The 26,251-nt window shown below is 52.3% G+C and overlaps 2 protein-coding genes across 3 annotated transcripts; one reads left to right on the top strand and one right to left on the bottom strand.

Moving 5' to 3' along the window:
* Positions 1-11,982: 11,982 nt before the first annotated feature.
* On the top strand, positions 11,983-13,822 carry LTC4S (leukotriene C4 synthase; the record flags this gene model as incomplete). 2 transcript variants are annotated; one of them, XM_080922667.1, is made up of 5 exons in its annotated part: positions 11,983-12,082; positions 13,010-13,109; positions 13,203-13,273; positions 13,360-13,441; positions 13,792-13,822. In XM_080922667.1, the coding sequence occupies exons 1-5, from the start codon at positions 12,025-12,027 to the stop codon at positions 13,820-13,822; spliced, it is 342 nt and encodes a 113-aa protein (XP_080778793.1). In that variant the 5' UTR covers positions 11,983-12,024. The 2 variants fall into 2 exon arrangements, with proteins under 2 accessions (XP_080778793.1, XP_080778792.1); XM_080922666.1 differs by having other exon boundaries at positions 13,681-13,822.
* Positions 13,823-14,869: 1,047 nt separating this feature from the next.
* MGAT4B (alpha-1,3-mannosyl-glycoprotein 4-beta-N-acetylglucosaminyltransferase B) lies at positions 14,870-24,632 on the bottom strand. Its single transcript, XM_080922985.1, has 15 exons — positions 24,242-24,632; positions 18,916-19,101; positions 18,683-18,823; positions 18,460-18,593; positions 18,005-18,051; positions 17,734-17,847; positions 17,475-17,550; positions 17,232-17,346; positions 16,858-16,988; positions 16,556-16,663; positions 16,281-16,474; positions 15,805-15,883; positions 15,639-15,726; positions 15,447-15,559; positions 14,870-15,363 (listed from the first exon to the last, which is right to left on the bottom strand). Exons 1-15 carry the CDS (start codon positions 24,336-24,338, stop codon positions 15,340-15,342), a joined length of 1,647 nt encoding a protein of 548 aa, XP_080779111.1. The 5' UTR covers positions 24,339-24,632; the 3' UTR covers positions 14,870-15,339.
* Positions 24,633-26,251: the final 1,619 nt, after the last annotated feature.

Raw genomic sequence — 26,251 nt, 5'->3', positions numbered from 1 at the left:
GGATCTGATTCCTAATTCTGGCTGCCACAGGCACCAAACGTGTGTGGTGCTCATACATGCATGCAGTTGAGACATTCACAATCTAAACGAGTGAACCCGGCATCCATTCCTCCACCTGCACCCCACCCCACCCAAAAACATTTGATCAAAGTTTAGGGGGAAAATGCAACCTCAACCCAACACTTCAGCAAAGTCCTTATGAATTACAGGCTTGAATGTGAAAGGCAAAATTACTGTTAACAATTGGATCTTAAATGTCTCCTGTGGTACAACTGGGAGGTGGCAGAAACTGGAGGAGAAGGGTCCTAGTGGAAGAAAGTGACATCAGTGGAATGTGACCTTTAAGACAGGTCCCCAACTCTGTCTTTGCTTCCTTTAAAAATTATTAAATTAATTTTGTTCTTCATATGTGTGTTTGAGTACCATGTATATGCCTGATATGAAGAGAGCATCATATACCCTGGAACAAGAGTTCCAGAAGGCTCTAAGCTGCTATGTGGCTTTGAGAATCGGATCTGGGTCCTCTGGAAGCACAGCGCTGCTGAGCCGTCTCTGTTTTCTGGTGAGAGTAGCTCTTCTCCTGCACCTTGAGGAAAGCAAGCATAGGAACTAGATGAGTAACCTGGGACCCCACTGTGCTATGTGTATGTCTTTTCTAGTAAGACACTGGGCAGTCTGAGACACACTCCACCCACAACAATTCACCAGGTAACTTGCTAGCAACAGAAGACCACACCTGCATTGGGCTGTCCATTATGACCAGGCATAGCAGAAAAAAAGTCTGCCTGACCTAATACATCAATCAAAATAGACAGCCTCCTAAAGGACAGCTCTTAGTAAGAAGCTCCTGGCGGTTACATGGGCCCTGTACCCCTCTCCTGTACCTCGCTGGATTCTTGCAGATTATTCGGACATGTTTAGCTGGTTTGCTTTTGAGTAAGACTCGTCGCTACTTTGCAATCTCTGCGAGGTTTTATTTTATTCTTGAATAAGAGCTCGAGAACCTGGAAGCCTCCAGCCAAGTCCCGCTCTCAGGTTACACTATATGGTGATGCTCTGCCTCATCTTCGTCACAGCGACGTGGACTGTGTCTAACTATGAGCCTGGCCGACCTGGAACTCACTGTATAGACGGCTCTGCCCCCAAGCCTGAGGGAAATCCCATGTCTCTGCCTCCTGTATGCTACAATTAGTCATATACATCAAGCCCAGCACCTTTCTCCTTTTTAAAAAAATTTTTATTTGTGTGTATGAATGTTTGTCTGTTCTATAACCATGTATCGTGTGTGTGTGTGTGTGTGTGTGTGTGTGTGTGTGTGTGTCTAGCGTCAGCAGAGGTCAGAAGGGCAGATTTCATGGAATTGGAGTTACAGATGTTTATGAGCCACTATGCGGGTGCTAGAAATCGAACCTGGATCCTCTGCAAGAGCAGCCAGTCCCTTAACCTCTGAGCCATCTCTCCAAACCTCCCTTATTTTGTTGTTTTTTTTTTTTTAATATTTATGATGATGATGGTGGTGATGATGTCTGGAGACAGGGTTTCTCTGTGTAGCCCTGGCTTTCTGGAACTCACTCTGCAGACCAGGTTGGTCTCAAAGTCAGAGCTCCGCCAGCCTCTGCTCCTGGGTGCTGAGATTTCAGATGTGCACCACCTAGAACATATCTGCTTTTATCATATTACCTGTCTGTACAGCATTCGTGTGCTTACTGCCTGAGAAGACAGTGAGTCTCCATGTTGGTGCTAGGAATCGAATGCGGATATCTCACAAGAACAAGTACCCTTAACCACCGAGTCAACGCTCTAGACTCACCCCTTCTGTTTCTTTAAAAAAAAAAAAAAAAATTGGACTGAGGATGACCCTTCTGAACAGGCGTGTGCCTTCAGGATTGGCCTGTGGAGTGTGAAGTGTCAGACCACTCTCAGCTCTCCAGCTGCTAAGTTGATTTTCTTCAGCAACAGAAAGCCAATGCAGTTATGGTGTCCCCTAAAACAACATGGGAGACTCCAGATGATCAGAGAGTTAGAGAAACGGTCCTTAGCCCAGACACAAAACTTGTTAGAATTAAATTAGAATCCCAGCACTCAGGAAGCAAAGGCAGGTGAATCTCTGAGCTCCAAGCCGGCTGGAGCTACATAGTGGAGAAAGGAAATCTTTGTTTTGGGCTGGAGAGATGAGTCAGTGGTTAAGAGCACTGGCTTCTCTTCCAGAGAACCTGGGTTCAATTCCCAGCACCCACATGGCAGCTACCCAAACTGTCTAAAATTCCAGTTCCAGAAGATCCAACGCCCTCTTCTGGCCTCCACAGGCACTGCATGCATATGGTGCACAGACACATATGCACAAAAAATTGCCCAAAAATAAAAACAATTTTTGGGCTGGAGAGATGGCTCAGTGGTTAGAGCACTGACTGCTCTTCCAGAAGTCCTGAGTTCAATTCCCAGCAACCACATGGTGGCTCACAACCATCTGTAATGGGATCTGATGCCCTCTTCTGGTGTGTCTGAAGACAGCTACAGTGTACTTATATATAATAAATAAATCTTTAAAAAATTAACTTAAAAAATAATTTTTAAAGAAATCCACCTGCCTCTGCCTCCCAAACGCACAATTAAAATTAATTAATTTTTAATGCATAGCCTGGCAGTGGTGGTGCGTGCCTTTGATGCCAGCATGCACCAGTAGACAGAGACAGGGAAATCTATATGAGTTTGAGACCAGCCTGGTCTACAGAGAGAGTTCCAAGACAACTAGGGTTATATAGAGAAACCCTGTCTCAAAAGAAAACAAAAAGTGTGCACTATCTGACCTAGCACGAAGCCCTTTCTTTTTCAGGTTATTTATGTTTTTAAAGATGTCCTGCCTGCATGTTTGCCTACACACCAGAAGGGGGCACCAGACCTCATTACAGATGGTTGCGAGCCACCATGTGGTTGCTGGGAATTGAACTCAGGACCTCTAGAAGACCAGCCAGTGCTCTTAACCTCTGAGCCATCTCTCAGCCCAACAAAGCCCTTTCTTTCTCTAAGCCCCACTGAGAGTTGGCTGCCTTCCCTCATGTCTGAATGGGTCATGTGGGATTCCCATATGTGAATCCAAAGAGGCCACGCCTTATGCTTTATTTTCAGTAATAGATAGCAAAAGCCCAGTAACTGGTATTTCCTTTGAGGGGGCGTCTGACTCGGCTAGGTGGGCCTTACCGAGAGCGAGCCTGGGGCCCCGACTCTGGGCTCCTCACCCTCTGCAGTCCATGTGGCACTGTTTGCCTCGTTTATCATGATGTTAGTAATGCAATGGCCCAAACAGATGCTAACGAGTCTGTCTCCCCTGACACAGACAATTAGACTAGTCTGAGCCGTTTGTGGCAACACACAAGTATAACCCAGCACTCAGGCAGGATTGTCACAAGTTAGAGGCCAGCTTGGTCTTATATTGACTCCAGGGCAGTCAGGGCTATACAGATACACCATGTCTCAAAAACAAAACAAAAACCCATACCCAAACAAAAAAGGGGCTGCAGAACAGGGTGTAACTCAGTTGGTAGTGTGTTTACTTGCATGTATGAGTCCATGGGTTCTGTCAAGGCACCACATAAATCAGGACAGAAGAACCAGTAATTCAGGGCCATCCTCAGCTACATAGAAACCTCAAGATCAGCATGGGTTTGACCCTGTCTTAAAACAAACAACATCAACGCAAACGGTTGTCAGCCTAACACTAACAGTTGTCTGGGAGGACTAAATGTGGAAGGCTGTTTGTTCTACAAGCTGGTGTACTGCCCAGTGGGAGGTAGTTGTAGGTGAGAAGGGACAGAAACACACCAATAGTTGAACACCACACTCTGGGACCACACACAGCCCTGCAGCTGACACCCAGCATCCTCTTGGCTGAGTCTGCAGTAACCCACTGCTAATAAAGGCCTTCTTGCTTCTTACAGGGGCCAGATGGTGAAAGAACTGAGGTCATAATGGGAACCACCCATCCCTGCACCCTTAAAACAAAGTCAAAATGGGAACCACCCATCTGTGCACCCTTCAAACAAAGTCAAAATGGGAACCACCCATCCCTGCATCCTTCAAACAAAGTCAAAATGGGAACCACCCATCCCTGCACCCTTCAAACAAAGTCAAAATGGGAACCACCCATCCCTGCATCCTTTAAGGGTGATTCTAAGTCTTCCTTCCAGGATACAATAATGTTTTGTCTTCTTCTGTTAATTTTTTTTGTGGTGCCAAAGATCAAAACCAAGACCTTGTGTGTGTGCTAATTAGGAGCTCTGTCATTGACCAAGTATCACCGTATAACCCAAGCTGGCCTTGAACCTATGATTCTTTTGTCTTCACCCACATTCAGCTTACGATATGATTTTTGGAACTACTTTCTATCCGCACAGGTTCCAGATATGAGAATCCAGCCAATCTTGAATGACAGCTATTCAGAGAATGGAAACTTGCATCTGTATCAGACACACACAGAGCTTTTTCCCGGGTCATCATTTCCACAAGCAGTAAAGGTATTCACATAATGCTGGGGATATATTAAAAATTACAAGCCATCTAGACATGGTTTAAAGACATGGAGGGTGTGTGTAAGTTACATGTTAACACTACCCCATTTTATGTAAGATTAAATGTTTGCAGATTTTAGCATGCAAGGGTGTCCTGAAACCAGTCCCTGGTAGATATCTAGGGATGCTCCAACTCTTCCCATAGTGAGTAGCAGTTCAAATCCTGTTGTCTCTTAGTCTGAAAGTCAAGAAACCAAAGTGGGATTCTGCCTGCGTCAGGGAGAGCCGAGTCCATACCTGGCGGGGCACCTTGATGGGACGATGCTCAGGTCAGAACTCGTTATGGCGAAATAATGGTATGTGCAAGAGATGTGGCCCATTGGGAAGCATAACTGTGTGAAACTCCAGGTTCAAATCCCCAGCATCAAATAAAAGCCAAGCACAGTGAGAACACCTGTAATGCCAACACAAGACCAAGAGTTCAAAGTCATCCTTGATTACAAAGTGAATTCCAGCCTGGAAGACCCTATCCAAAAAAAGAGGGGGTGCAGGGAAGGAGGGGGCAGAGGGAGAGGGAGAGAGAGATGGAGAAAGGGAGAGGGAGAGAAACAAGAAGCACACACAGGCACACAAGTAAACCCACCGGTGGGTTCCTACAGAGGAGACCAGAGAGAATAATGAAGATAGTGTTGCCATGGCAACAGTGCACACTACCAAAAATAGGTTTTGAAGAAGCAGCTGAGGGTCAGAAAAGGGAAGTTTGTGTCCAGGGCCACATGAACTAGAATCTCAGAGTCCCGGGGTAAAAGATTTTCTTCAGAGCTTGTCAACTGTGAACACTATGTCTAGACATGTGACATCATCACATTACAAAACGGTGGTGTTTGGTTTTACTAGGAGTCAATTCTCAGCTGGATACAAGATTCAGCCACGACTGAGTTCCTCCAAGAGGGTGTCAAGCCAGGGTGGTTCACAACGTGAGACCACTGTGCACACCAGGCAAGCACGGGAAGTTCCACCTCCAATCGGCTTCTTACTTTGTATTGAAACAGGTTTTACTAAGGTACAGATCTTGAATTTGTGGTTCCCCTGCCTTTGTCCCAAGTGCCAGGACATTAGGTGTAAATTGCATGCCCAATTCAATATTGGCTTTATTTTAATGATAATGACATAAAAATACATTTTAAAGATTTAAATTGAATGTAAATTAAAGTGTTGATAATCTTCAACAAAGACTAATAAATGAAGTCTGAAGTATACAAAAGAATTATACACCATGATCATGGCAACTATAGCAAGAAAGGAAAGTTGGTTTAACATTATAAAATAAATAAAACAGTAAATAAATGAAATAAACCAAACCAATTTATACAGCGAGGCACGGTAACAAATGCCTGTAATCCAAGTGTTTGGGAGGTGGAAGCAGGAAGGTCAGGAGTTTAAGTCATACTCAGTATGGGGTCAGCCTATGAACGTATGAGACCTTGCCTTATCCCTCTTTAACCATATACAATACTGATTACAAAGACACTATACAGTGTTAAAATCATGGAAAACAAAGGCCGGGTATGGTGGTGCACACCTGTAACCACAGCAGTTAATTGGCAAGCAGAGCTCTATGCCTTCAAGGCCAAGCTGGTCTACACAAGTTCTGGGCCAGCAGTGGCTACAAAGTAACCTTACAAACTAAACTAAAACAAACAGTCAGACTGAGGAATGGAATTGTGTTTTACTTAGAAGGAAATTAAGGATACTTTCAGATAAGTAAAATGGGCCAGAAAAGGGACACTCTGGGATTACTGTGGAACTTTGAATATGGTCCGTGTTCCTCTATGAACTTTGAACTCACACACACACAGCCCACAGCAGCCTGCAGCTCCCAATAACCTGTACAGCAGCCTGCTATTTATACTTTGTCCTTAACAAAACCTCTTTTCTATATAAAAAGGCTTGCCTCTACTAATGAAAACCAGAAATGTATAGATTAGTGAACAGGCTCACATCCTTCCCTGTTAATCTACTACAGTACTGGGGTTTTTGTTTTGTTTGGTTTTTTTCAAGACAGGGTTTCTTTGTGTAGTCCTGGCTATCCTGGAACTCTGTAGACCAAGCTGACCTCAAACTCCGCCCACCTCTGCCTCCTGAGTGCTGGAATTAAAAGTATGTGTCACCACGCCTGGCTGATAACTGCTTAATTTTCTTAAAGGTGGTATTTGGAGAAGGCCTGGGTGAAAAGAATGCAACCTTTGTAGTATGTTCTGTGGGACTCAGGCCACCCTGATGGGTTGGACAGGACTCAGGCCATGATTGGGACCCTGATTCTCCGCTGAGACTAAGATGGTAGAAGCCCCAGGAACGGTGAGTGAGACAGCAGGTGGCTTCCTGGACTCCTGTGAATCAGGAACCCTTGCCATAGGCACCTCACTGCCCATCTTTGCACTGGCCACACCTCAAGCCCCTCCCCTGCAGGTAGATGTGACCTCAGGCCACGTAAACTAGGCAGAAGCAGGACCGTCCCCAAATATGTAGATAAGTTCTTCCCCAGCCCTCAGGCCAAGCCAATAGGAAGTACAGGTTGTCAGACTCTGAACCATTTCAAAACTATATATACACACACGGGAGCATGGTGAAAAGTAAAGAGATGCGTGTAAGAATCATTCCTTCGCCTAAGATCCCTTGTTCTAAAGAGCTGATAATACCTCCAATTGGGAAAAGATTTTCTGTCCTGAAGCTTCTTGCATCCTGCGCCAAAGCCTCTGGCTGGTCCAGTCTGGCCCAGCGCCCCGAGTGAGGCAGCGAATCACAGCGACTGAGCTGGGTCTTCTCCCCATTCGCCTGAGCAGGTGGCAGAGAACCTATAGCCAGAGAGCTGAGTGGGATTTACGGTACCAGGTCCCACAGTGTTAATTAATTATTTAGTTTAATTTCTTAAGAAGTCTTATCTGTAACTCAGAATGCCCCAGAACTCACTCTGCAGACCAAAGTGATCTCAAACTCTGAAATTTTGGCTCAGTTGCCTAAATACTGGGATTACAAGCCTGCCCCACCACAAACAGCTTGTACTGCTTTTAAAAACAACTTTATAAACATACAATTATTTTTATTGTTTACCTAAATGTGCAAACAATACCATAAGTCACCTTTACACTTGACCTGAGCCAAAGGCCAAGAAGTGTTCACAAACCACTCTAAAAACATTTTGAGAACTGGAAACAGACGGCTAAGGGTAAAAAGCAATTGTGTAATCATGAGGACCATCGTTTGGATCTCAGCATTCTTTGGTAGGAGTTCAGTGCATGCTTTAATTCCAGCTCCAAGTCAGAGCTTGATGACTGTTAGCCTGGGAAAACGTGAGCCCTAGGTTCAGGGAGAAACCCTGCCTCAAAGAAACACCAAGGAGACCAGAAGCCCTCTTTTGAGCCTACATATGTGCCCACCTACCCATACATGTACACACATATATGCAAATGAGTAAATACTTCAAAATGTTTTAAGAAGTAATGAAGGTTTTTTTTTTTTTTTTTTTTTTTTTAACTGCCTGGAATTCACTATGCAGAACAGGGTGACCTTGAACTCACAGAGATTGGCCTCTCCTTGCCCAGAGCTGGGATTGAGGGGATGTATTATCACATCTCCCTCGATCTTTTTGAACGGTCATAGGCTTTTGGTGCAAGCCAATAATCCCAGCTGAGGGGAAAAGCACAGTTCCAGGTCTTGTCTGAGATGGAGTTTACAGTCTGGGAAACAGTGAGATGCTGTAAGGAAAAATAAGATGAAACAGTGGCCTGGGGACATAGCTCAGTGTTCAGACACCCGCTGAGGATGTGGAAAGCCCCCAGTTCAATCTGCAGCACCTCTCACACGCAAACATGGAGTCTCCCGTGCTCTTAGCCCCAGGTAACCCCAGATAAAATGCGTTTATCCACCCTCTCTACTAGAATTTGCCTTTTCCACCCTCTCTACTAGAATTTGCCTTTTCTGGCCACTTCATGTAATCAAACAATATGTGGCTTTGTGTTTCCAACACACTTTAGCATCCTTTTTGAGTCCTTGGTACTATTTGAGGGGACAATCAGAAGATGTGTAAGATCTGTAAAATGGCTGGACGGCATTCTGCCCATGCTAACATGGTGGTTCACAGGCCTACATCCTGACTACTCAAGATAATACTTTAACAGTGGAGGAAGCTGAGGATTGGCATGTGGGAAATGTTTTATTTGGTGTTGTGTTTGTTTTTTGAGACAGGGTTTCTCTGTATAGCCTTGGCTGTCCTGGAACTTGCTCTGTAAGCCAGGATGGCCTTGAACTCAGAGTTCTGCCTGCCCAGAAGGCCTGTGTCACCACTGCCCAGCCATGTGGGAATTCTTCACTGCTGTCTTTTTTTTTTTTTTTTTTTTTTTTAAATGAGTCTAAAATAGAAGCAGGCCTCTTATGTAGCCCAGGCTGGCTACATAAGACTCTCCAAGCTCCTGCCTCTGCCTCCTAAGTGCAGGGATCCTTATGGTCTGCTGACCTTTCTGTCAGAGGTTACTCATGAACTCAGCATCCAGAAGATTCCTCAGGGCCATTTAAGGACTGAGTCAGAAAGGGAAGAAGATGCTGGTGCCTGCAGGACCAGCTCTTTGGTCAGAGGGTTGGCAGGCCCAGTAGAGTCCTCAGAAGCTTGGCAAACTGAGTACAAGACAAAGAATCAAAGGTCCAAGTCCCTTATCTCTGCTCTAAACATCTGCTCAGAGTCTTCCTGAGAAGTTGCTGATGTCAAGCCTCTGTTTCCTGTTGCCAGGCCAGAGAATGAACTTGTATGGGAGGAGGACATGTGGGCTTCAGAGGAAATGTAAGGTTGGCAGAGCAGAGCCTGAAATAACACAGACTGGCTTGCAGTCTGCACCAGTGAACACCCACACTCACAAGCAGAGATACAAAGATTTGTTCATTTGCTGACGGGCACGCAGACAGTACACTATCCACATGAGCATATAGGAGCACAGCAGGCCGGCACCATGCCAATGCCTGGGTTCCAAACTTGAGAAATTTCCAGATGGCACTGGCGGTGAGACAGATCAGGAGGCTGCAGGCTGGGCGGTTTCGAGGAGGGAGAGCATTGAGAAGTAAGGATACAGCTCATCTTGCCCTGGAGCCCCTGTGTCCTGACCATTCCTCACGATGCACCAGCTTTTACGCCTTGGAAAGCAAGGACCAGTGTTGAGCCAACTCTGTCCCTGAGAAACCTCAGATCTGAGGGCAATGAAGAGCAAAGGAGACAGAAGGGGTTCTGGGGGAGCCCACAGGGACCAAGGCAGCCGGCAACAAGGACAGAGGCTGGCTGTATGGAAGCAGAGCAGCTGCTGAGGATGACCCTGATGCTTTAAGACTCCCGTGATGTGGCCAAGCTGACTGCAGGGACACAAGGATGGCCAGGGCTTGGCAATTCGGCAGTTTAGTTCCTCAGTATGTGTCCTCGCCTGTCCTGTGCCCTTCAGCTGCGGCTCCATCCATTCTTCTAGATAGATCTGGATTTTTTTTTTTTGCCACTGCTGACCAAATTTACCTCACACCAACTTCATCGGAAAAGAGAAGTGGCTATTTCACAAGGAAGAACAAACAGTACAGGAGCACATACCAGACAAGGTGGCCCCAGGATTCAACAACACAAGCGCCCAGCCTCTGTGCCCTTCAGCTTCCTTCCCCAGACTGCTAATGAAGTTTCCAGAGCTGGGGCTCGCTTCTGTCAGCCTTGGCACACATGTCTACACCACAAGTTTGGCAGTGTCTGGGTGAGAAGGACTAGGCTAAGGAAGGGAAAAATCAGTGGCTGGAGCCAAGTGGGATGATGGGCAAATACCCCCAGCCTAGAGACAAATATTTCCCCATAGCCCAAAGATAAAAGGTATTATTCATAAGCCTGTGGGGCTCTGAGACTGGTGGGCCTTGGTATGCCTAGAAAGAACAAGAATGTGGGTAGGTCTATTGCGGCGAAAGACAGTTGGGAAGCAGCATTATGAAGCCACAGGGAGTTGGGAAGACATTACTGAGGGGCCCTGGGTGGGAGTATAGGTCCAGGGTAAGTAATCACTGGGGTACGGGTAGTCAGGGCGGGGAGTCCAGGACACCAGAGCCTAACCCTGGATAAAAGAGAGAACTAAAAGGCCAGTGGGAAACTGCCAAGGGTGCAGGGCCTGGGTGACATGGTAGCTGGAAACACAAGGCTAGAGAGGTCTCAGGTGAGCATCCAGAGGGCCCTGGGTGAGCTGCCATAGGAGGTCTGGGTGAGCTGCCATAGGGGTCTGGGTGAGCAGCCAGAGGGGTCTGGGTGAGCAGCCATAGGGGTCTGGGTGAGTATCCATAGGGGTCTGGGTGAGCTGCCATAGGGTCTGGGTGAGCATCCAGAGGGCCCTGGGTGAGCTGCCATCGGGGGTCTGGGTGAGCAGCCAGAGGGGTCCTGGGTGAGCAGCCATAGGGGTCTGGGTGAGCAGCCAGAGGGGTCCTGGGTGAGCAGCCATAGGAGGTCTGGGTGAGCAGCCATAGGGGTCTGGGTGAGCTGCCATAGGGGTCTGGGTGAGCAGCCATAGGAGGTCTGGGTGAGCAGCCATAGGGGTCTGGGTGAGCAGCCATAGGGGTCTGGGTGAGCAGCCAGAGGGTCTGGGTGAGCATCCAGAGGGCCCTGGGTGAGCTGCCATAGGGGTCTGGGTGAGCAGCCATAGGGGTCTGGGTGAGCTGCCATAGGGGTCTGGGTGAGCTGCCATAGGGGGTCTGGGTGAGCAGCCATAGGGTCTGGGTGAGCAGCCATAGGGAGTCTGGGTGAGCAGCCATAGGGGTCTGGGTGAGCTGCCATAGGAGGTCTGGGTGAGCAGCCATAGGGTCTGGGTGAGCAGCCATAGGGAGTCTGGGTGAGCAGCCATAGGGAGTCTGGGTGAGCAGCCATAGGGAGTCTGGGTGAGCAGCCATAGGGGTCTGGGTGAGCAGCCATAGGGGTCTGGGTGAGCTGCCATAGGGGTCTGGGTGAGCTGCCATAGGGGGTCTGGGTGAGCAGCCATAGGGGGTCTGGGTGAGCAGCCATAGGGGTCTGGGTGAGCTGCCATAGGAGGTCTGGGTGAGCAGCCATAGGGTCTGGGTGAGCAGCCATAGGTAGTCTGGGTGAGCAGCCATAGGGGGTCTGGGTGAGCAGCCATAGGGGTCTGGGTGAGCAGCCATTGGAGGTCTGGGTGAGCTGCCATAGGGGTCTGGGTGAGCAGCCATAGGGTCTGGGTGAATAGTTTGACCCAGCCAAGGTGATCAGCTTGAGCTCCACCATCACAGGACTAAGAACAACTGCAGGGAGCAGCCAAGCTGCCCACAGTCCTGGTTTCTACCTTCCCAGCCTGGCCAGGCTCCCTGCCTCTGTGGGTACAGTCATACCCCCACCCTTCCCCGCCTCTACTGCAAAGGGGTGGGGAGTGCTGAGCCTCTTCCTCTCCTGAGCCAGCATCTGAGTAGCACACTGGTTGATAACTCTGAAGCAAATTCTGCCTGTGCTGGCAACATGAAGGACGACGTGGCTCTTCTGGCTACCGTCACCCTCGTGGGAGTTCTGTTACAAGGTGGGCTGGCTCCTGTCTGGGAGGTGGGTGGTCTCATACCCATGAATCTTGCTCTCTGTCCTTCAGGCCCTTGGGGTAGGGAATGGGGTGCTGACAGGCCTGGGCCCAGGTAAAGGACAGCTAAGTCCAAGCTCTTCAAGAACTACCGGAGTCTTGGGTGTTGGAAAGCCTAAGTCCCAGCTGAGGAGTCCACACTGCCCTGCAGTGGGGATGAAGTCCTGAAGGTGTGCCTACAGGGGAGCAGAGGAAACTGTACATGGGTCATCCGAGGAGGCTCAGGTGAATGATGGCCACTGAGACGCCTGCCGTGTCGGTGGGAGCTGGCATCTGTCTGAGAGTATGACTAATTGGGATAGCTATGGGCTGAGGATGGGAGAGTTCCAACCACAGCACGGAGCACGGGGTCCGCCAGATCTAGGGCTGGGTCTACGATGTCTAAACAGAGAGGTAAGAATGTATGCCATTGTGTGGTGGAACTGAGACCCAACTTGAGTAACTCTGGCCTGAGGCAGGGTCCCTTCTGGCTGATTCTGTAGTAGGGAAACCAGGGTCCTTTAACCACAGGATGTGAGCTTGTTCCTTAAGGAATACAGCCAATTTTGTCCTGCGCAGGGGCTAAAAGACTGGGGTTCAGGCCTGCAGAACGGGAGCCGAGCAGAGCATTTGCCTGTGCTTTGCAAGTCAAATCTTTGGATTTCAGGAGTAAAGTCTTTTAAGGTTCCTCCCACCGACAGGTGTGCACCACCCTAGTCAATCAACCCTCAGACCTACTGGGCCTCTCCATTGGACACCACTGATGGGGCAGGTGGGAGAAGGGCGTTAGAAGGGAGTCGCTCAGCGCCAGGCAAGGAGAAGGCAACTGGGGGACCGATCCTGCCCCAGGTCTGCGGGGCACCACACCTGACTCCCACACCCCCACGGCCGTAGCCTACTTCTCCCTACAGGTGATCTCTGCGCGAAGAACTTTCCACGTGCCGCCGCCGCTCACCTCTGGCTCTCCCGAGTTCGAGCGCGTCTTCCGAGCCCAGTGAGCGCGGCGGGTCCGGGCGGGTTCGGGTGTCAGCCCACGCGGGCCGCGCGCTCACCCAGCCCGCGCGCTCACCCAGCCCGCCCCACGCAGGGTAAACTGCAGCGAGTACTTTCCGCTGTTCCTCGCCACGCTCTGGGTCGCCGGCATCTTCTTTCACGAAGGTGCGGGGCGGCGTGGGGGCACACTCGGGAGGTGGTCCCCGAGAGGCGGGAACGTGTGCTCACCGCACCGCCTCGCCTCGTCTCAGGCGCCGCAGCCCTATGCGGACTCTTCTACCTGTACGCGCGCCTCCGCTACTTCCAGGGATACGCGCGCTCCGCGCAGCTCAGGTAACTCGGGCCGGACTTCCGGGAAAGCACTGCAGGGGAGGGTCGCTCCGGGACGCAGCTCTAAGGGTGGGAGGCGGCGATCGTCCGCAGGGGACCCATGGAGAGATCTGGGGACGGTGGGTGGGTGGTCGTAGCCCAAGCGAGCGAGCGGGTCCAGCGCGGCGTGGGAGGGGCTAAGCCGGGGGGCGGAGCCTTGTCGGGGCGCGCTTGGCTCCGCTCCCTCTGAGCGCCGCCCGCAGGCTGGCTCCTCTGTACGCGAGCGCGCGCGCGCTCTGGCTGCTGGTAGCGATGGCTGCACTGGGCTTGGCAGTGCACTTCCTCCCCGGCACGCTACGGGCTGCGCTCTTCAGATGGCTCCAGGTGCTCCTGCCGATGGCCTGAGGCGAAGGACCTCCGAGTCAGCCGAATTGAAGATCTTTAAACAAAATGCCCGGGTGCCCGCCTCCGAATCCCAGTTTCTAATTAAAGTTCACGTGACGGTCCCGTCTGCATTCTCTTGAGTCTCAGGAGGGTCGCTTACTGCAGGCTGCGAGCCCGGAGCAGCCCCAACCCCGGACAGATGCAGCGGGGCTTTGGGAGGCACCATAGGCAAGCTTGGAATCATCCTTCTCACAGTACTGACTTCTAGACGACACCTGCCCTGACATTAATTTCCAGAGATAGCCACCCGTCACCCACCTTCCTGCACTTGGGCTCACCTTCCTCTCAGGCTGACCCTCCGCTGTTGGATTCTTCCTTGTATACCTCCTCGTCCCCTATAACCAATCCCGACTTCACAACTAGAACCAGTCTTTCCCCAAGTGAGAGATCAGGACACCTCCGCAAAGGCCTACACAGCAGTGAGCACGGCCAAAAATGTAGTCAGCGATAGGTTCTCAGGTAGACCTCAGGATGCTTGACGGTCAGACTTGGGTAGACCTACTGACAATACATCTCTAGATGACTTTTAACCTACCTGGCCAGCGAAAATGCTTCTCAAAAGGACCAAGTGAGGGGCACTCTGGGGCTCAGGGCTGTGCGATATTTGGGCTATTAATGCGATGCCAGACCAGGATGTTCTGCGAACGCGTTGGACAGGGACAAGTAGGAACAACTTTAGGTGCGTGAAACCCAGTTATTGACCCAGTGGTCATGACTTTCCTGCTAAGTGAAGATGAGGTTACATCGAGGTATGCCAACAGACACTTGACAGGGGAAAGCAGGGTCTGGGACTTAGTCCTTGGTATGACAGAGATCAAAGTCACCTTCAACAAGTAACCAGCCAATATTGGATAAAGTTTCCCAGCACAGGTGAGCCGGCCTTCTCCCTCTCCCTCCCCACCAGCAGCAAGTTTTGGGGACCCAAAATGATAAGCCAAATACAAGGAGTCACCGTGCAAATGCCTGGCCAGAACTTGGGAAATTCACCTGTCAGACACACGCTTCATTAACCCTTTATTACAAGTCACGCTCTTATAGAAGTATATGCGAACTTACGTGAAAAAATCAAATGTATCCAAGAATAAAAAACACAGCACATAAAGTAGTGTTTGCATTCCAGTGTTCGCGCCGCACACAGCGGGCACCCAAGAAAAAGCTCTTCCAATGGCCTGGCTCAAGACCACCAGCCAGGGGCAAACGGTTCGGTTCAGTTCATTTTGGGCGGCAGCAGGCCGGCCCTCAGGCACAGTGTGGGGGCCGCCTGCCTCTCCCGCGGCCCGGCGGGCGGGAACAGCACCAGCTTCTGGGGCCTCCGGGCCAGCGGTGAACCCCAGGCCAGCCCGAGCTGCCTGCCAGGCAGAACCCTCCAAGTGGGGTGGATATGCCTGGTCCTCTGGGGCAGCAGCAGCAGTAGCAGTAACACCCTCGGAACCGTGGGCTCCAGAGCCGGCCACAGAGCACCCTTGGAAGCCTTCTGCTTAGTCGGCCTTTTTCAGAAAGATCTGAAAGAGTCAGGCTCAGAATGAGCAGGAAACTTGGGATTTCGTATGGTCTAGCTGGTTAGTCCCATCCCAATCGACCTCACCTCACTCAAAATGACCCACACCGGGGAGTCAGTCTGGATGGAGAGACGCAGTGCTTCCAGGGGGCCAAAGGCAGGATCCACTTCTCCTTCGGCTACACCCTTGTAGAAGGAGCCTGTGGGAGCGCAGTACCTGGATGTAAACATGAAAGCAATACCCAAAAGCCCAGCCCACACAGGCCCTACCCTACTCACCAATCTGAAGGTAGCCATCAGGGCTCCTAGGGTACCGGAGAGTGGCTGAGCGGCCCTCCTGAAGGGCCTCCTTCTCTGACTGGGGATTCTAAGGACAAAGCAGCAGGGCTGGAGTGCCTGGCCAGAAGGGGGCGCTGTCAGCTCCCACCACACCCACCATACTCACATCAAAGGGCAGCACCTCCACAGAAGTGTTAAAGAGCTTATCTTCTGGGTGCTCAATGTTCCCGCTTCGGAAGAAGAACCTAAGACACCAAGCAGGCCAGTGAGCTGTTGTAAAGATGTACTGTCCAGGCCCACTGTCCGGGCCCAGCAGAGAGGTCATGACATGTACTGGATGGGTGTCCAGGTGCTGAGAGAGGTTAGGCACCATCTTGGACAGGTCCATGGGCTGTGCAAGGAAGCCAGGGCCTTACCCTGAGACTGTGGTAACAGGTGTCATTGAGTACTAGATGTACCTGCCTTAGTCCTTACAAGGTAGGAAGTACTATTATGAGTAGTGCTTTTTAATAAGGAAACTGAGGCATGGTGGGGTTAGATGGGGCAAATAGCTACCTCAGGGGTTATAGAAGGAGCACCTAAAGACCCAGAAATAAATGCTGAAGCCTCTAATTGGTGTTCACTTTCTCGGGGAGCACTGACCGCTCAAGGCGCAGTGGCTGGAAGAAGCGGAACCGGATGAAGTCTCCTGCGGCAGGCGTGAAGGCCCAGAAGAAATCCTCTCGCAAGTAAGCCTTCTCCAGGGTGAAATGCTGGTATGTCTTGAGGCTTGTGCTCACCTCCGCCGGCGGGTTCACATGCTCCTTCCGCAGAGCGTGCTTTCCGAAGTCTTTATCCTAGGGAGAAACAGCAGGTGTGAGCGCCACCTTCCAGTCCTGCCTCCACCAAGTTCTGCCCACACTGTGTGCCACACCCACCTTCAGTTTCTGGATTTTGCCCGCCAGTGATGAGTGAGTACCCACATGCTGGAAGAGGGACGGCTTGAAGCGGATCCGAAGGTTGGCCTTCTGCCGATCACAATGTTTCTGTGAACAGATTGGCACCTTAGGGTTCAGCTCAACCCACACTCAAGGATGTGGGCCTTTCCTTAGGATAACCAGGGAATTTCCTCAGCCAGCAGTGGCCTCTCCTTGCCGTAGAGGCATAGCCAGGAACACAGTGTGAGCTGGCAGCTGAGGGTCCACCTTCCCTGTGCTAATTCCACATCTCCCCTGCTCACCGCATCCTTCTCAGGGTTGCAGACTTTCACCCACAGGATGTGGTCCAGGAGCCAGTCAATGGGTTTGTCTCGGTAGAACATAAGGATGAATTCCACAATCAGGCTCAGATCCAGTGACTTGAACATTTTCCCTGAGGGTAGAAGTCGGGGGAAGGCTCTGAGCGGGGAGTACTGCTAATCCTATTTCTTCACCCCCGTGGGGACCCTGTGGAATGTCTCACAGCAAACCTTTGTGCATGTGTGGACCCAAGAAGACGGGGCAGGGCTGGGGACCCTAGCACGTCATCATACAGAGGCACTTCCAGCAAGGTTCAGTAGCAAGGCACTGGGGCTGAGAGACGCCAGACAGTGGGGCTGGCAGAGGAGTAGCCTACCAATGAAGCCCAACTGGGAGAACTCCAGGATCATCCAGTCCTCAGAGGGCTGCTGGAGAGCAAAGTTCTTCATAGTGCTCAGGTAGTTGGGCTTGGCTACAATGTCATCCTCCAGCTGCAGAGAGGAGTAGAAGGAGCTGGGACTGGGGGCTGGCAAAGGGCATCCGTGGATCCCTCACCTAAGCGTGGCCATGTGCAGATGAGGCGAGGGCGAGCGGCAGGCCAGACAGGGGCCAGGCTGACCTGCACGTAGTAGATGCCTTTGGACTGTGCATACATCATGAGGAAGCAGTAATCGAGGTTCTGTTTGGTCCTCCACCTGTGGGTCAGGAGTAGGAGCCTCAGAGACGATTCTACCTCCAGTGGCTACCACAGAGAGGCCACTGAGGCATATAGGTCCCACTCCGCCCACTCCCACCCCACCCATCACACCGGGTCCTCCGAGGAGACAATGATGGTGGCCCAGCACCAATAGCCTCTTGAGGGCACAGGGTATAAGTACCTGACTCTCTCCTTGGGGTCCCCAAAGGACTCTCGAAGGCGGGAGAAGTCAGGGTAGAAGTGAGGGGAAGGGGAGATGACTTCCAGGAGCCCAGAATGGATCTCTGTGGGGAACCTAGGTGTGGGGAATATCCAGTGGGTGTGCAGCCTCTAAGCAGATGTGCCTGGGGCTCCAGACATACTGTCCCGCTTTTAACAGAGAAGGGAAGCCCCTCCCCACACAAGGCAGACCATCCTCCCTCCAGCAGCCTCTCCCAGTAGCCGGTACTCACAAGGCTCTGATGTTCTCTGTCACGGCCGATGTGTACTGTGGGTCAGTCTGTAGGAAGACCGAGTACGTTTAGCTTAGCTAGCACCCCAAAAAGTCTGGAAGGGGGTCGGGCAGGAGTGCTGGCTCCAGACAGCCCCATATACAGGAGTGAGGCTCCCGGTCCTAAGTGCCCAGGGGTTTGGGGGTGGGGGCTGGGCGGAGCTGTGGTCATGGTTACCTCAAGAAAGCAGCCTGTTGAGACACAGGCAGGTGTTGGAGGGAACCAGTTCCTCCACAAGAGGGCGCAAAGACGCATCTTTCTGTTTAACTTTTTGTCTTGATCCATTTGTCCACGAAATTTATGTCTAGAATTCTGATTGTCATCTCCCCCGCCCTGCGACTCCCGATCCCCCTCCACTATGTCGCTCTGTTTGTTTTTTTTTTAACTTTTGCATCCCCAGGCCCTGGGCCACTCGCCTCGGCTATCAGCACCACGATGACTGAGTCTTCCTTCTCCTGCGGGCTCAGCTCGGATATGAGCGAGTGCAATGTGTCAGTCAAATACGAGTGCACCTCGCGCCGCACGCTCGGAATGCCCATCACCACGGACACTGCAGGGGCGCGGAGGGGTGACACTGGACAGGGCTCCGGGGGACAGCCTCTCTGCCCGCCACTCGCCCCTCCCAGGCCACGCCCATACCTCCGGTGCGGCCCTGGCCCACCCGCACAGCAGGCTGCAGACTGCTCTCCTTAGCCAGCAGGTGCGGCAGATGGTGGAAGACGGTGGGCAGATGAAGTACGTGCCTGTGTGAGACGTTCCACGGCTTCAGTCGCGGATCCTCTGGGTGGTTGAGAAAGGCACAGGTCAGATCTTTGCTGGGTCTGAAAACCAGCAAAGCAGACCTCCATCCACCCCATCACGCTGGAGCTCACCAGTGAGGCGGCCCCAAGTGCGATTGCCTTCTCCGTCCCGCAGCGCCTGCCTCTCGGACACTGCCCTCTTGATTTCTTCCAGCACCAGGTTTAGCTCCTTGGAGCGCTTCAGGCTCTCTTGCTCAGCCGCGTGCAAACGGTCTCGCAGCGCTAGGAACTCGCGCTGGTAAACATCCACCACGTCACCTGTTGGAGAGTGGGGGGGGTGGCACACACAGGGTAATACCAGGAAACAGCCCTCCCGCAGACCCGGTCGCCTGTTTGTGCAACAGAAGATGAGGAAGGGTACGCCACACCCCAACCTCCTTGAGGCATATACCCGTTCATGTGAGGTTACACTGATGCTCAGCCTGGGGTTGAAAAGCCCCCAGCAAGAGAATGAGCGCCCCTTCCACCCAGTTATCTCACCCTTTAATCCAGATAGGGTAGGAGGAATAAGGATGCCTTGGATAAGATGGGAAGGGGTATGAGCTCCTCCCAGTCCTAAGCACAGGCTGGAACTGCCTGACTAAATCCTCTTCGCCCACTGGCTCCCAAACTCCCTCTTGCTTGTGCCCCTTGCTGGGAGTCAGACATCCAGAGTCACATCCAGGGTAATCCTCAAGGAGTGTCTAAACCCCACACTTCTACTCCTCTCCTGCCCTCCTTCAAGGTTTGAAGAACAGACACCCCCCCTCCTTTTTTTTTTTTTTTTTTACTGTCGCTGTCTTCAGACAAACCAGAAGAGGGAATTGGATCCGATTACAGATGGTCGTGAACCACCATGTGGTTGCTGAGAATTGAACTCAGGACCTCTGGAAGAGCAGTGAGTACTCTTAACCGGGGAGCCATTTCTCCGGCCCTGACAACCCCATTCTTAATGCCGTCTTTACTTCCTAACTTGCTGTCACCTCCCTCTCCTTTGTCATGGGCGAGCTGCAGAGATGGCTCAGTGGTTAAAAACACCAGACTGCTCTTCCAGAGGTCCTGGGTTCAAATCCCAGCAACCACATGGTGGCTCACAACCATCTGCAAAGAGGTCTGATGCCCTCTTCTGGTGTCTGAAGACAGCTACAGTTTAATATATATAATTACTAATATATAATAAATATATTTATTTACTAAATATATAATATATATTATATACTAACACATAATAAATAAATCCCATGGGCACAGCCAGCCTCCCCAGACTCTAGCCCTAAGGACTGAGCCTGTGGGACACTGGACTAGGACTATGTGTTCCTGTGGGATATTGGGGGGCTCCTCCTCGATCAAACGCTGAGTTCTTTCCATCCCACACCAGTCGCCAGCCCAGTCCAACCGCATGCTCAGATCAACAGATGAAGATAACTGGCCCAGGAGCCCCTAACTAGCAGGTACCCCAACCTCAAATAACTACAGAGCTGGTAGTAGCTGGGCCCAGATATGAGCAGTGCAGAAGTACCTGGAACCCCGAGTGGAGCTGTGAGGGTGAAGAAGAGTCTCTAGGGTGAGAGGCACCCTGGTCTGTCAGGAATCAAGAGCAAGAGGGATAAACTATTTCGGTGGCCAGAGGCCAGCAGTTCCTGCTGTCCTGGGCGCTCAAGGCCACTGGCTGGCCTCTGCCCTCTTTACTTCCTAACTTGCTGTCACCTCCCTCTCCTTTGTCAAATGTCTAGCTTTTGCACAAGCTGTCTCTTTTGTCTGACCCAGACTTCAAAGGCCTCATCTCTGAGTCTAGGAAGCCTTTCCAACTCCCATCCCACCACCAAGCACCAAAGCCTTTGTGGGCAAAACATCCCCAGAAAGGCCTTAGGTTGAGCAATCCCTAGTGTCTGTAAACCAAAGGTGAAGTTCAAGGCAAGCAGAGTCACTCACTTCAGGACACACTTCCTCCTGTAAGCAACTGAGATGGGGAGATCTAAGTGTTACCTAAGTCACAGGCAAGGAGCACAGAGGAAGACAGTGGAGACAGAAGAGCCAAGTGACTTCAGTTTTGGCATCCTTCACCTGAGTGGCCACACCCATCCCCAGTCTTATGGCCACACCCAGATTTAGGGACAGCCCAAGAGGGAAGAAGAGGGAATCAAGTTACAGGGTCTGAAAGATTCAGAGCTGGGCTCAGGGGCCACGTTACCCTGGAAACCTGACCCCTTGAACACTGAGAACCCGCCCCCCGAGCTTGCCCTCCCAGCACTGGGCTACACCCACAGCAGACAGGGTTGAGGGCTAGAGGTGCCCAGGCCATCAGAGGCAGTCAGGGAAGTAGTTCACAGTGGAGCAGGCAGACAGGTGCCTTCCACAGCATGGATGGGAAGTCCCTGCTCTCTCCTAGTGAAGCCAACAGCAGCCGGTGTCACTGGCAGTATCTCAAGCAGCCCTGGGATGAGGCCATGGAAGAGAATAGCAGAAGTAACACTGGCCTAACAGGAGTGTGTGTTTCCACCAGACCTACTCTGTTCTGGAAGTAAGCCGAGCTTGCATTAAACTGCCCCAGGTAGGTCAGGTTCCTGAATCATCCTGATCATCCAGGCCTGGGCACAGCTGGATTCCTATGCTGGCCTCCCTCCCTTCTCAGGCCTGTGCTGTCTGTTTACCAGCAGGTAATGGGCCCCTTGGGTTCCTGGGCCTAGCTGCCACCCACACACCAATTCTGTTGTTGTTCCTCAGAACCCTTTCCCTCAGCGCAGCACACCAGACTCTCCTGGCCCTGTGTGCTGTTGTTCCCTATAAGAGCCCAGTGATCTATTTCCCAGGTCTCCTGGCTCTGGAGGTCCCCTCTTGTCCTTGTGTCCTTCAAATCAGAAAGTCAAACTGTATAATTATAATTACCTCCCTAAGAGTTGTTCTTTTCTTTTTTGTTGTTGGTGGTGGTGGGGTTTTTTTTTTTGTTTGTTTGTTTTGTTTTTTGAGAAAAGTTTTGTTTTGTTTTTTTCCTTTGTAGGGGGGTTGTCCAGGAACTCACGCTGAATACTAGGCTGGCCTCAAACTTAGAGACCCACCTGCCTCTGCCTCCTGTGTGCTGGGATTAAAGGTGTGTGCCACCACTGCCACTATCTATCCTGTTACCCCACATCTCTAGTGGGCTGGATAGTGAGGTAGGTCAGTGGTAAGGGATTGGGGACTCTTTGGTCTTCCTCGGAAGCAGAGGACTTTGGCTCTACCCATACCTCCTATCCCAGGAAATGACCATAAGAGACCACCCTGGGTGTGGAACCTATGATGCCCTACAATCGGGATAATTAACATGCCCTGAGGACTACAAACCGCAGCGTTCCACCTGGCTCTCTTGGCAGAGAAAACAGATTTCAGAGCCAAGCTGGGGTATAAACTTTGCACATTGTACTTAGGGAAGGGGAAGTAGGTTCAGGGCCACAGGAAGATGCCTGTGGAAGGTTTGCTATGAACCTGCAAGAGGGAAGGGGGTAGAGATAGAGGAGCAGGCATGCGCTCTGTCCAGGTCGTGCAGTCTCCAAGGACTCTAGGAGAGCAAGGGTCCAGTAAGAGTGTGAGATCCACCGAGAGGCGCTGCGTGGATCTGTCTCCCTGAGGTGTAAGCTCAGCAGCTGGCTGAAGCTACAGTTTGATCCCTGAATGTCTGGCTGGTTGGATTTGAACTTGAGTCCTGAATCCTAGGTGCATCTGGCCAAGTCTGGGTCTTTTCCATTCTTAACCCAGGCTCCTACTGGCTCTTTCCTCTCCGGCTCCCCGCCTACATCCTCCCTTCCGGTTTCTTCTGCTCTTCCCCTAAGTACTGGACTCTCCTCTCCTGAGCTCTATATCCGCTACAAACTGGAAACCAGCTTCAGTCTAGAGGCTGACTGGCTGAGTTTGCTACTGAGTTGTCTGCATGAAGAATGAGGAAAGCCCAGATCCCTAACTTCTAGACAGCTGGCTTTGCTGGATACCCGTGGGAACAGCACAGCCCTGGGACAGGGTGAGCTCTGTCACTGCTCTCTCAGCTTGTCCCTCAGGAGGGACAGTTCTGCATCTGAGCCCTACTCTCTGATCGTCTGGATCCCCAGGCCCTCAGAATGTTAGTCTCCTGGCTTGTTCCCTTAGGGAGGTGTCCTGACATCAGACGGGAACCTGTGACTGCTATGAGACACACAGAAACCACTACCAAATGAGGCTGAGACATGGTCTAATGGCCCTACACACAACTGGACAACCTGATCCCCCGTTCTTCAGACGCCACTACAGCCATCATAGCTTTTCATAGCTACTCTCCCGAGGACTCAAATTGTCCTTTTCTGGGTGCCACACCCTACCTTCAGAGACCCATCCCTCCCTGGCCATACCCTCCCCTGATAGCTCATCCCATCCCACACTCCTCGGAGTTCTTGGCTTGTGATTCTCTCAAGACCAGTCAGGACCTCCAACCAAAACAGGGAAAGTGCTAGAGAAGGCTGGGCTGGGCAGGCAGGAGACTGTTGCCAGGGGGTTGGACTTGTCACATGCCTCTTTCCCCACCACCACCACCACCGCCGCCCTGACCCCCCTGACTCATTTAGCACAATCTTGGGGAACAGAAAGCCTGCCTGAGGGAGGGAGAGAACTAGCCCACCTCAGCCTGCTATGACAGGAAGACCAGAAAGCAAGAAGGAAGGAAGCAGCTCAGAACCGTCTGTGTCCATGCCTAGAGGGTCATGGTCTGAAATCCTCAGCTCCCACTCATCGCAAAGCATTCAAGCTCAGGAGGCTTCCTAGCAATGCTAGGGCCTGTGTGCTTTTACTCCCAAGAGGACTGGCCAGGCTGGGAAGCCACAGTGTGGACTGGCCAGCATGCCCAAGCTTCGAAGCTGCATCAGGGAGGGCCAAGGAAACCCCACAAAGTGATCACATATCAGGGTTTCTGGGCTAGCTGTTCAGGAGGCCCTACAGAGGAACCCTGGGCCCGGTGCCATGGAGGAGGCTGTAGGCCCCCAGGGAGCAGCACCCACGGGAGCAGGGCTGCTGCAGAGCACAGCAGTGGATGGGGCAGGAGGATGGATGCCTTAGCTATATCTCCTCACGGGTCTCAACAATACTGTGCCTGCTCTTGTCCAAGAGCCTGCACCAGGTTCTCTGGGTACACCTGATTACAACTACCTCTGTGACCTTGTGTCTCTGCCCCTCTGTGGGAACTCCATAGGTCCTTAACTTGCCAGTGGGAGCGCCCGCCCCTGGCATGGGATAAACCTCAGGCAGAGGCCAGTCCTGAGCGCCACACGGAGGCGGGGATCTGGTAACCACTCGCCCCCCCTCGGCCAGGCCTGACCAGGGAATTTCGTTTTGCCAAAAGCAAACAAGTGGGGCGAGGATGGGAGAGGCTCAGGTGCTCCCGGTGCGGGCCCGAACGGGCGGCGGCGGGGTGGGGGCTCACCTTTCTGGCCGCTGAGCGCTGCGTACCAGGAGAGCGAGAGGAAGGCGCACAAGCAGAAGAGCAGCAGCGTCAGGAAGGTGCCATTGCGGAGCCTCATCTCCCCCGGTGCGCGGCGGGCGCCGGCGGGGCCGAGGCCGCATGGCCCGGGGGACCGGGGCCGGGGCACGGGGGCCCGGAGGCGGCGGGGGCCCCGGCCCCGGAGCGCGGAGGAGCTGCGGGCCCGGAGGGGACCGCTACGAGCAGGGCGAGAATGGGGACCGGGCTTGGGGTGCGTGCGGGCTGCTCCTGCGCGCTGCGCTGCGCCGGCGGCCTCGATCTGACGCTGGGCCGGGGCCGAGCAGGGTTGGGGCAAGGCGGCAAGAGCCGCGGCCGGGCTGGATCCGGGACCGCCGCCGAGTCGACGGGCGAAGGGCGGGGCGGCCGGGATTTAAAGGGGCCGCATCACTCGCTGCCGCTGGGAGCACTGCGAGGGGGCGGGGTAGGAGGCCAGCTCCCGGGATCCCGGAGGGCCTGCCTTGGGATCCTGGCACGCGCGTGGAATAGCGTGCCCCAGGAAAGTCGCGGCTACAGTGGCGATGAATGAGGATCAGCTATTGTGCAGCAGGGACAGACGACGGAGGTGCCTGCCTGTCCATCCCCTCCGCCAAGTCTCCTTTCAGGAAGATCCCATGAGCCGGTTCCTACACCTAGACCTTCAGGCTCATCTCCCTACTGAGGGTCTGGCTTGGGAGTAGCCTGTTGTTGCCGAGCTGAGGTCGTCTCTAGCTAGCAGGCTAGCCTGAAGTGCCCGCTGCCCTCTCCTGCGCCCACCAGTACTCTGTTCTCAGGGCATTCTCTGCTGTGCCTCGGATAGTATGCTGCGGACCGGGGGAGGCGCTCCTACTCTATGGAACGAGGACAATGGGCCGCTCTCAGGAGTAACAGAGCCGTTGTTTGTAGGTGTGGAACACCCTCCGGAGCCCAGCCAGCTAGCTTCCCGGTGCCAGGCGAGCTGTGGGCGGGAGTCAGGCTCAACCTGTAGTTTAGAGGGGCACGAGTCCGCAGGGTGACGCGGGGCTCTGGCTCCTATTTGTACAGCGGTGCCTCAGACTTTATTGCACCTTCATATAAGAACTTACTACAGACTTCCCTCCAGGCCTCTGCGGAATCAGGAACTGGACACACAAGGAAAGGACTCGCTGAGCCATGGCAGCCTCGGGGCATGCATTATGGAAGCGCCAAGTCTACTTCCCTTCTCGAGTCTCATCGCCATTCAAAATGGAGCCAAAGGCTACTTTGTAAAATGGAGCTACTACCTAAGACCAGAGTGATGATGGCTGCCAAGCTTGAGTTCCATCCCTCAGGTTCCACAGGCCCTGTGGAAGGAGTGAAATGACTCCTACAATTTGTTCTCTGATCTCCGTATGATCTCTACGGCACGATAGTGCCACCCACATATATATGTTTGATGTCCCGAAGGACCCCGCTTGGAGTGGTGACGTGTGCGCGCGCAGGGGTGTGTGGGGGAGGTGTGATCACACATGGGGTGGGCGATGGTCTCCCTAAAGCAGATGCTACAGTGGTGATCACACACACAGGTATATATGTATGCACTGTGCAGTGACCCATACCCAGGAGGCAGGAGGAAAACTTGGTCTACACTGAGAACACATGGCTACTGAAGGCTGCATAGTAAGACCCTGGGGGCAGAGTTGGGGTGTAGAGCTACAGAAGGCAAGGAATAGCCCAAAAGCCACTGTTTTACAGTTTGAAGTGACTTAGAGCAGCGTGCAGACTGATTTCCACCCCTGATCTTGTTGGAGCTTTCTGAAGGGAAGTATATCCTGGTTTGTTTTCCTGTTTTCCTAGTAGTCTTCTCTGTGTTGGAAAAAAAAAAAAAAAAAAAAGCAGGTCTTCCTTTTAGTCATATAAAGTCTGAATTTTGTTTAAAAGACAAAGCAAGTGGGGCCAGTATAATGTGTAACACGCCTCCAGTCCCAGCACCTGGAGCAGAGGCAGGAGGAGCTCAAG

This window comes from Micromys minutus, assembly GCF_963924665.1.
Source record: "Micromys minutus genome assembly, chromosome: 10".
Taxonomy (NCBI): domain Eukaryota; kingdom Metazoa; phylum Chordata; class Mammalia; order Rodentia; family Muridae; genus Micromys; species Micromys minutus.
This window is presented reverse-complemented; position numbering and strand designations above follow the sequence as displayed.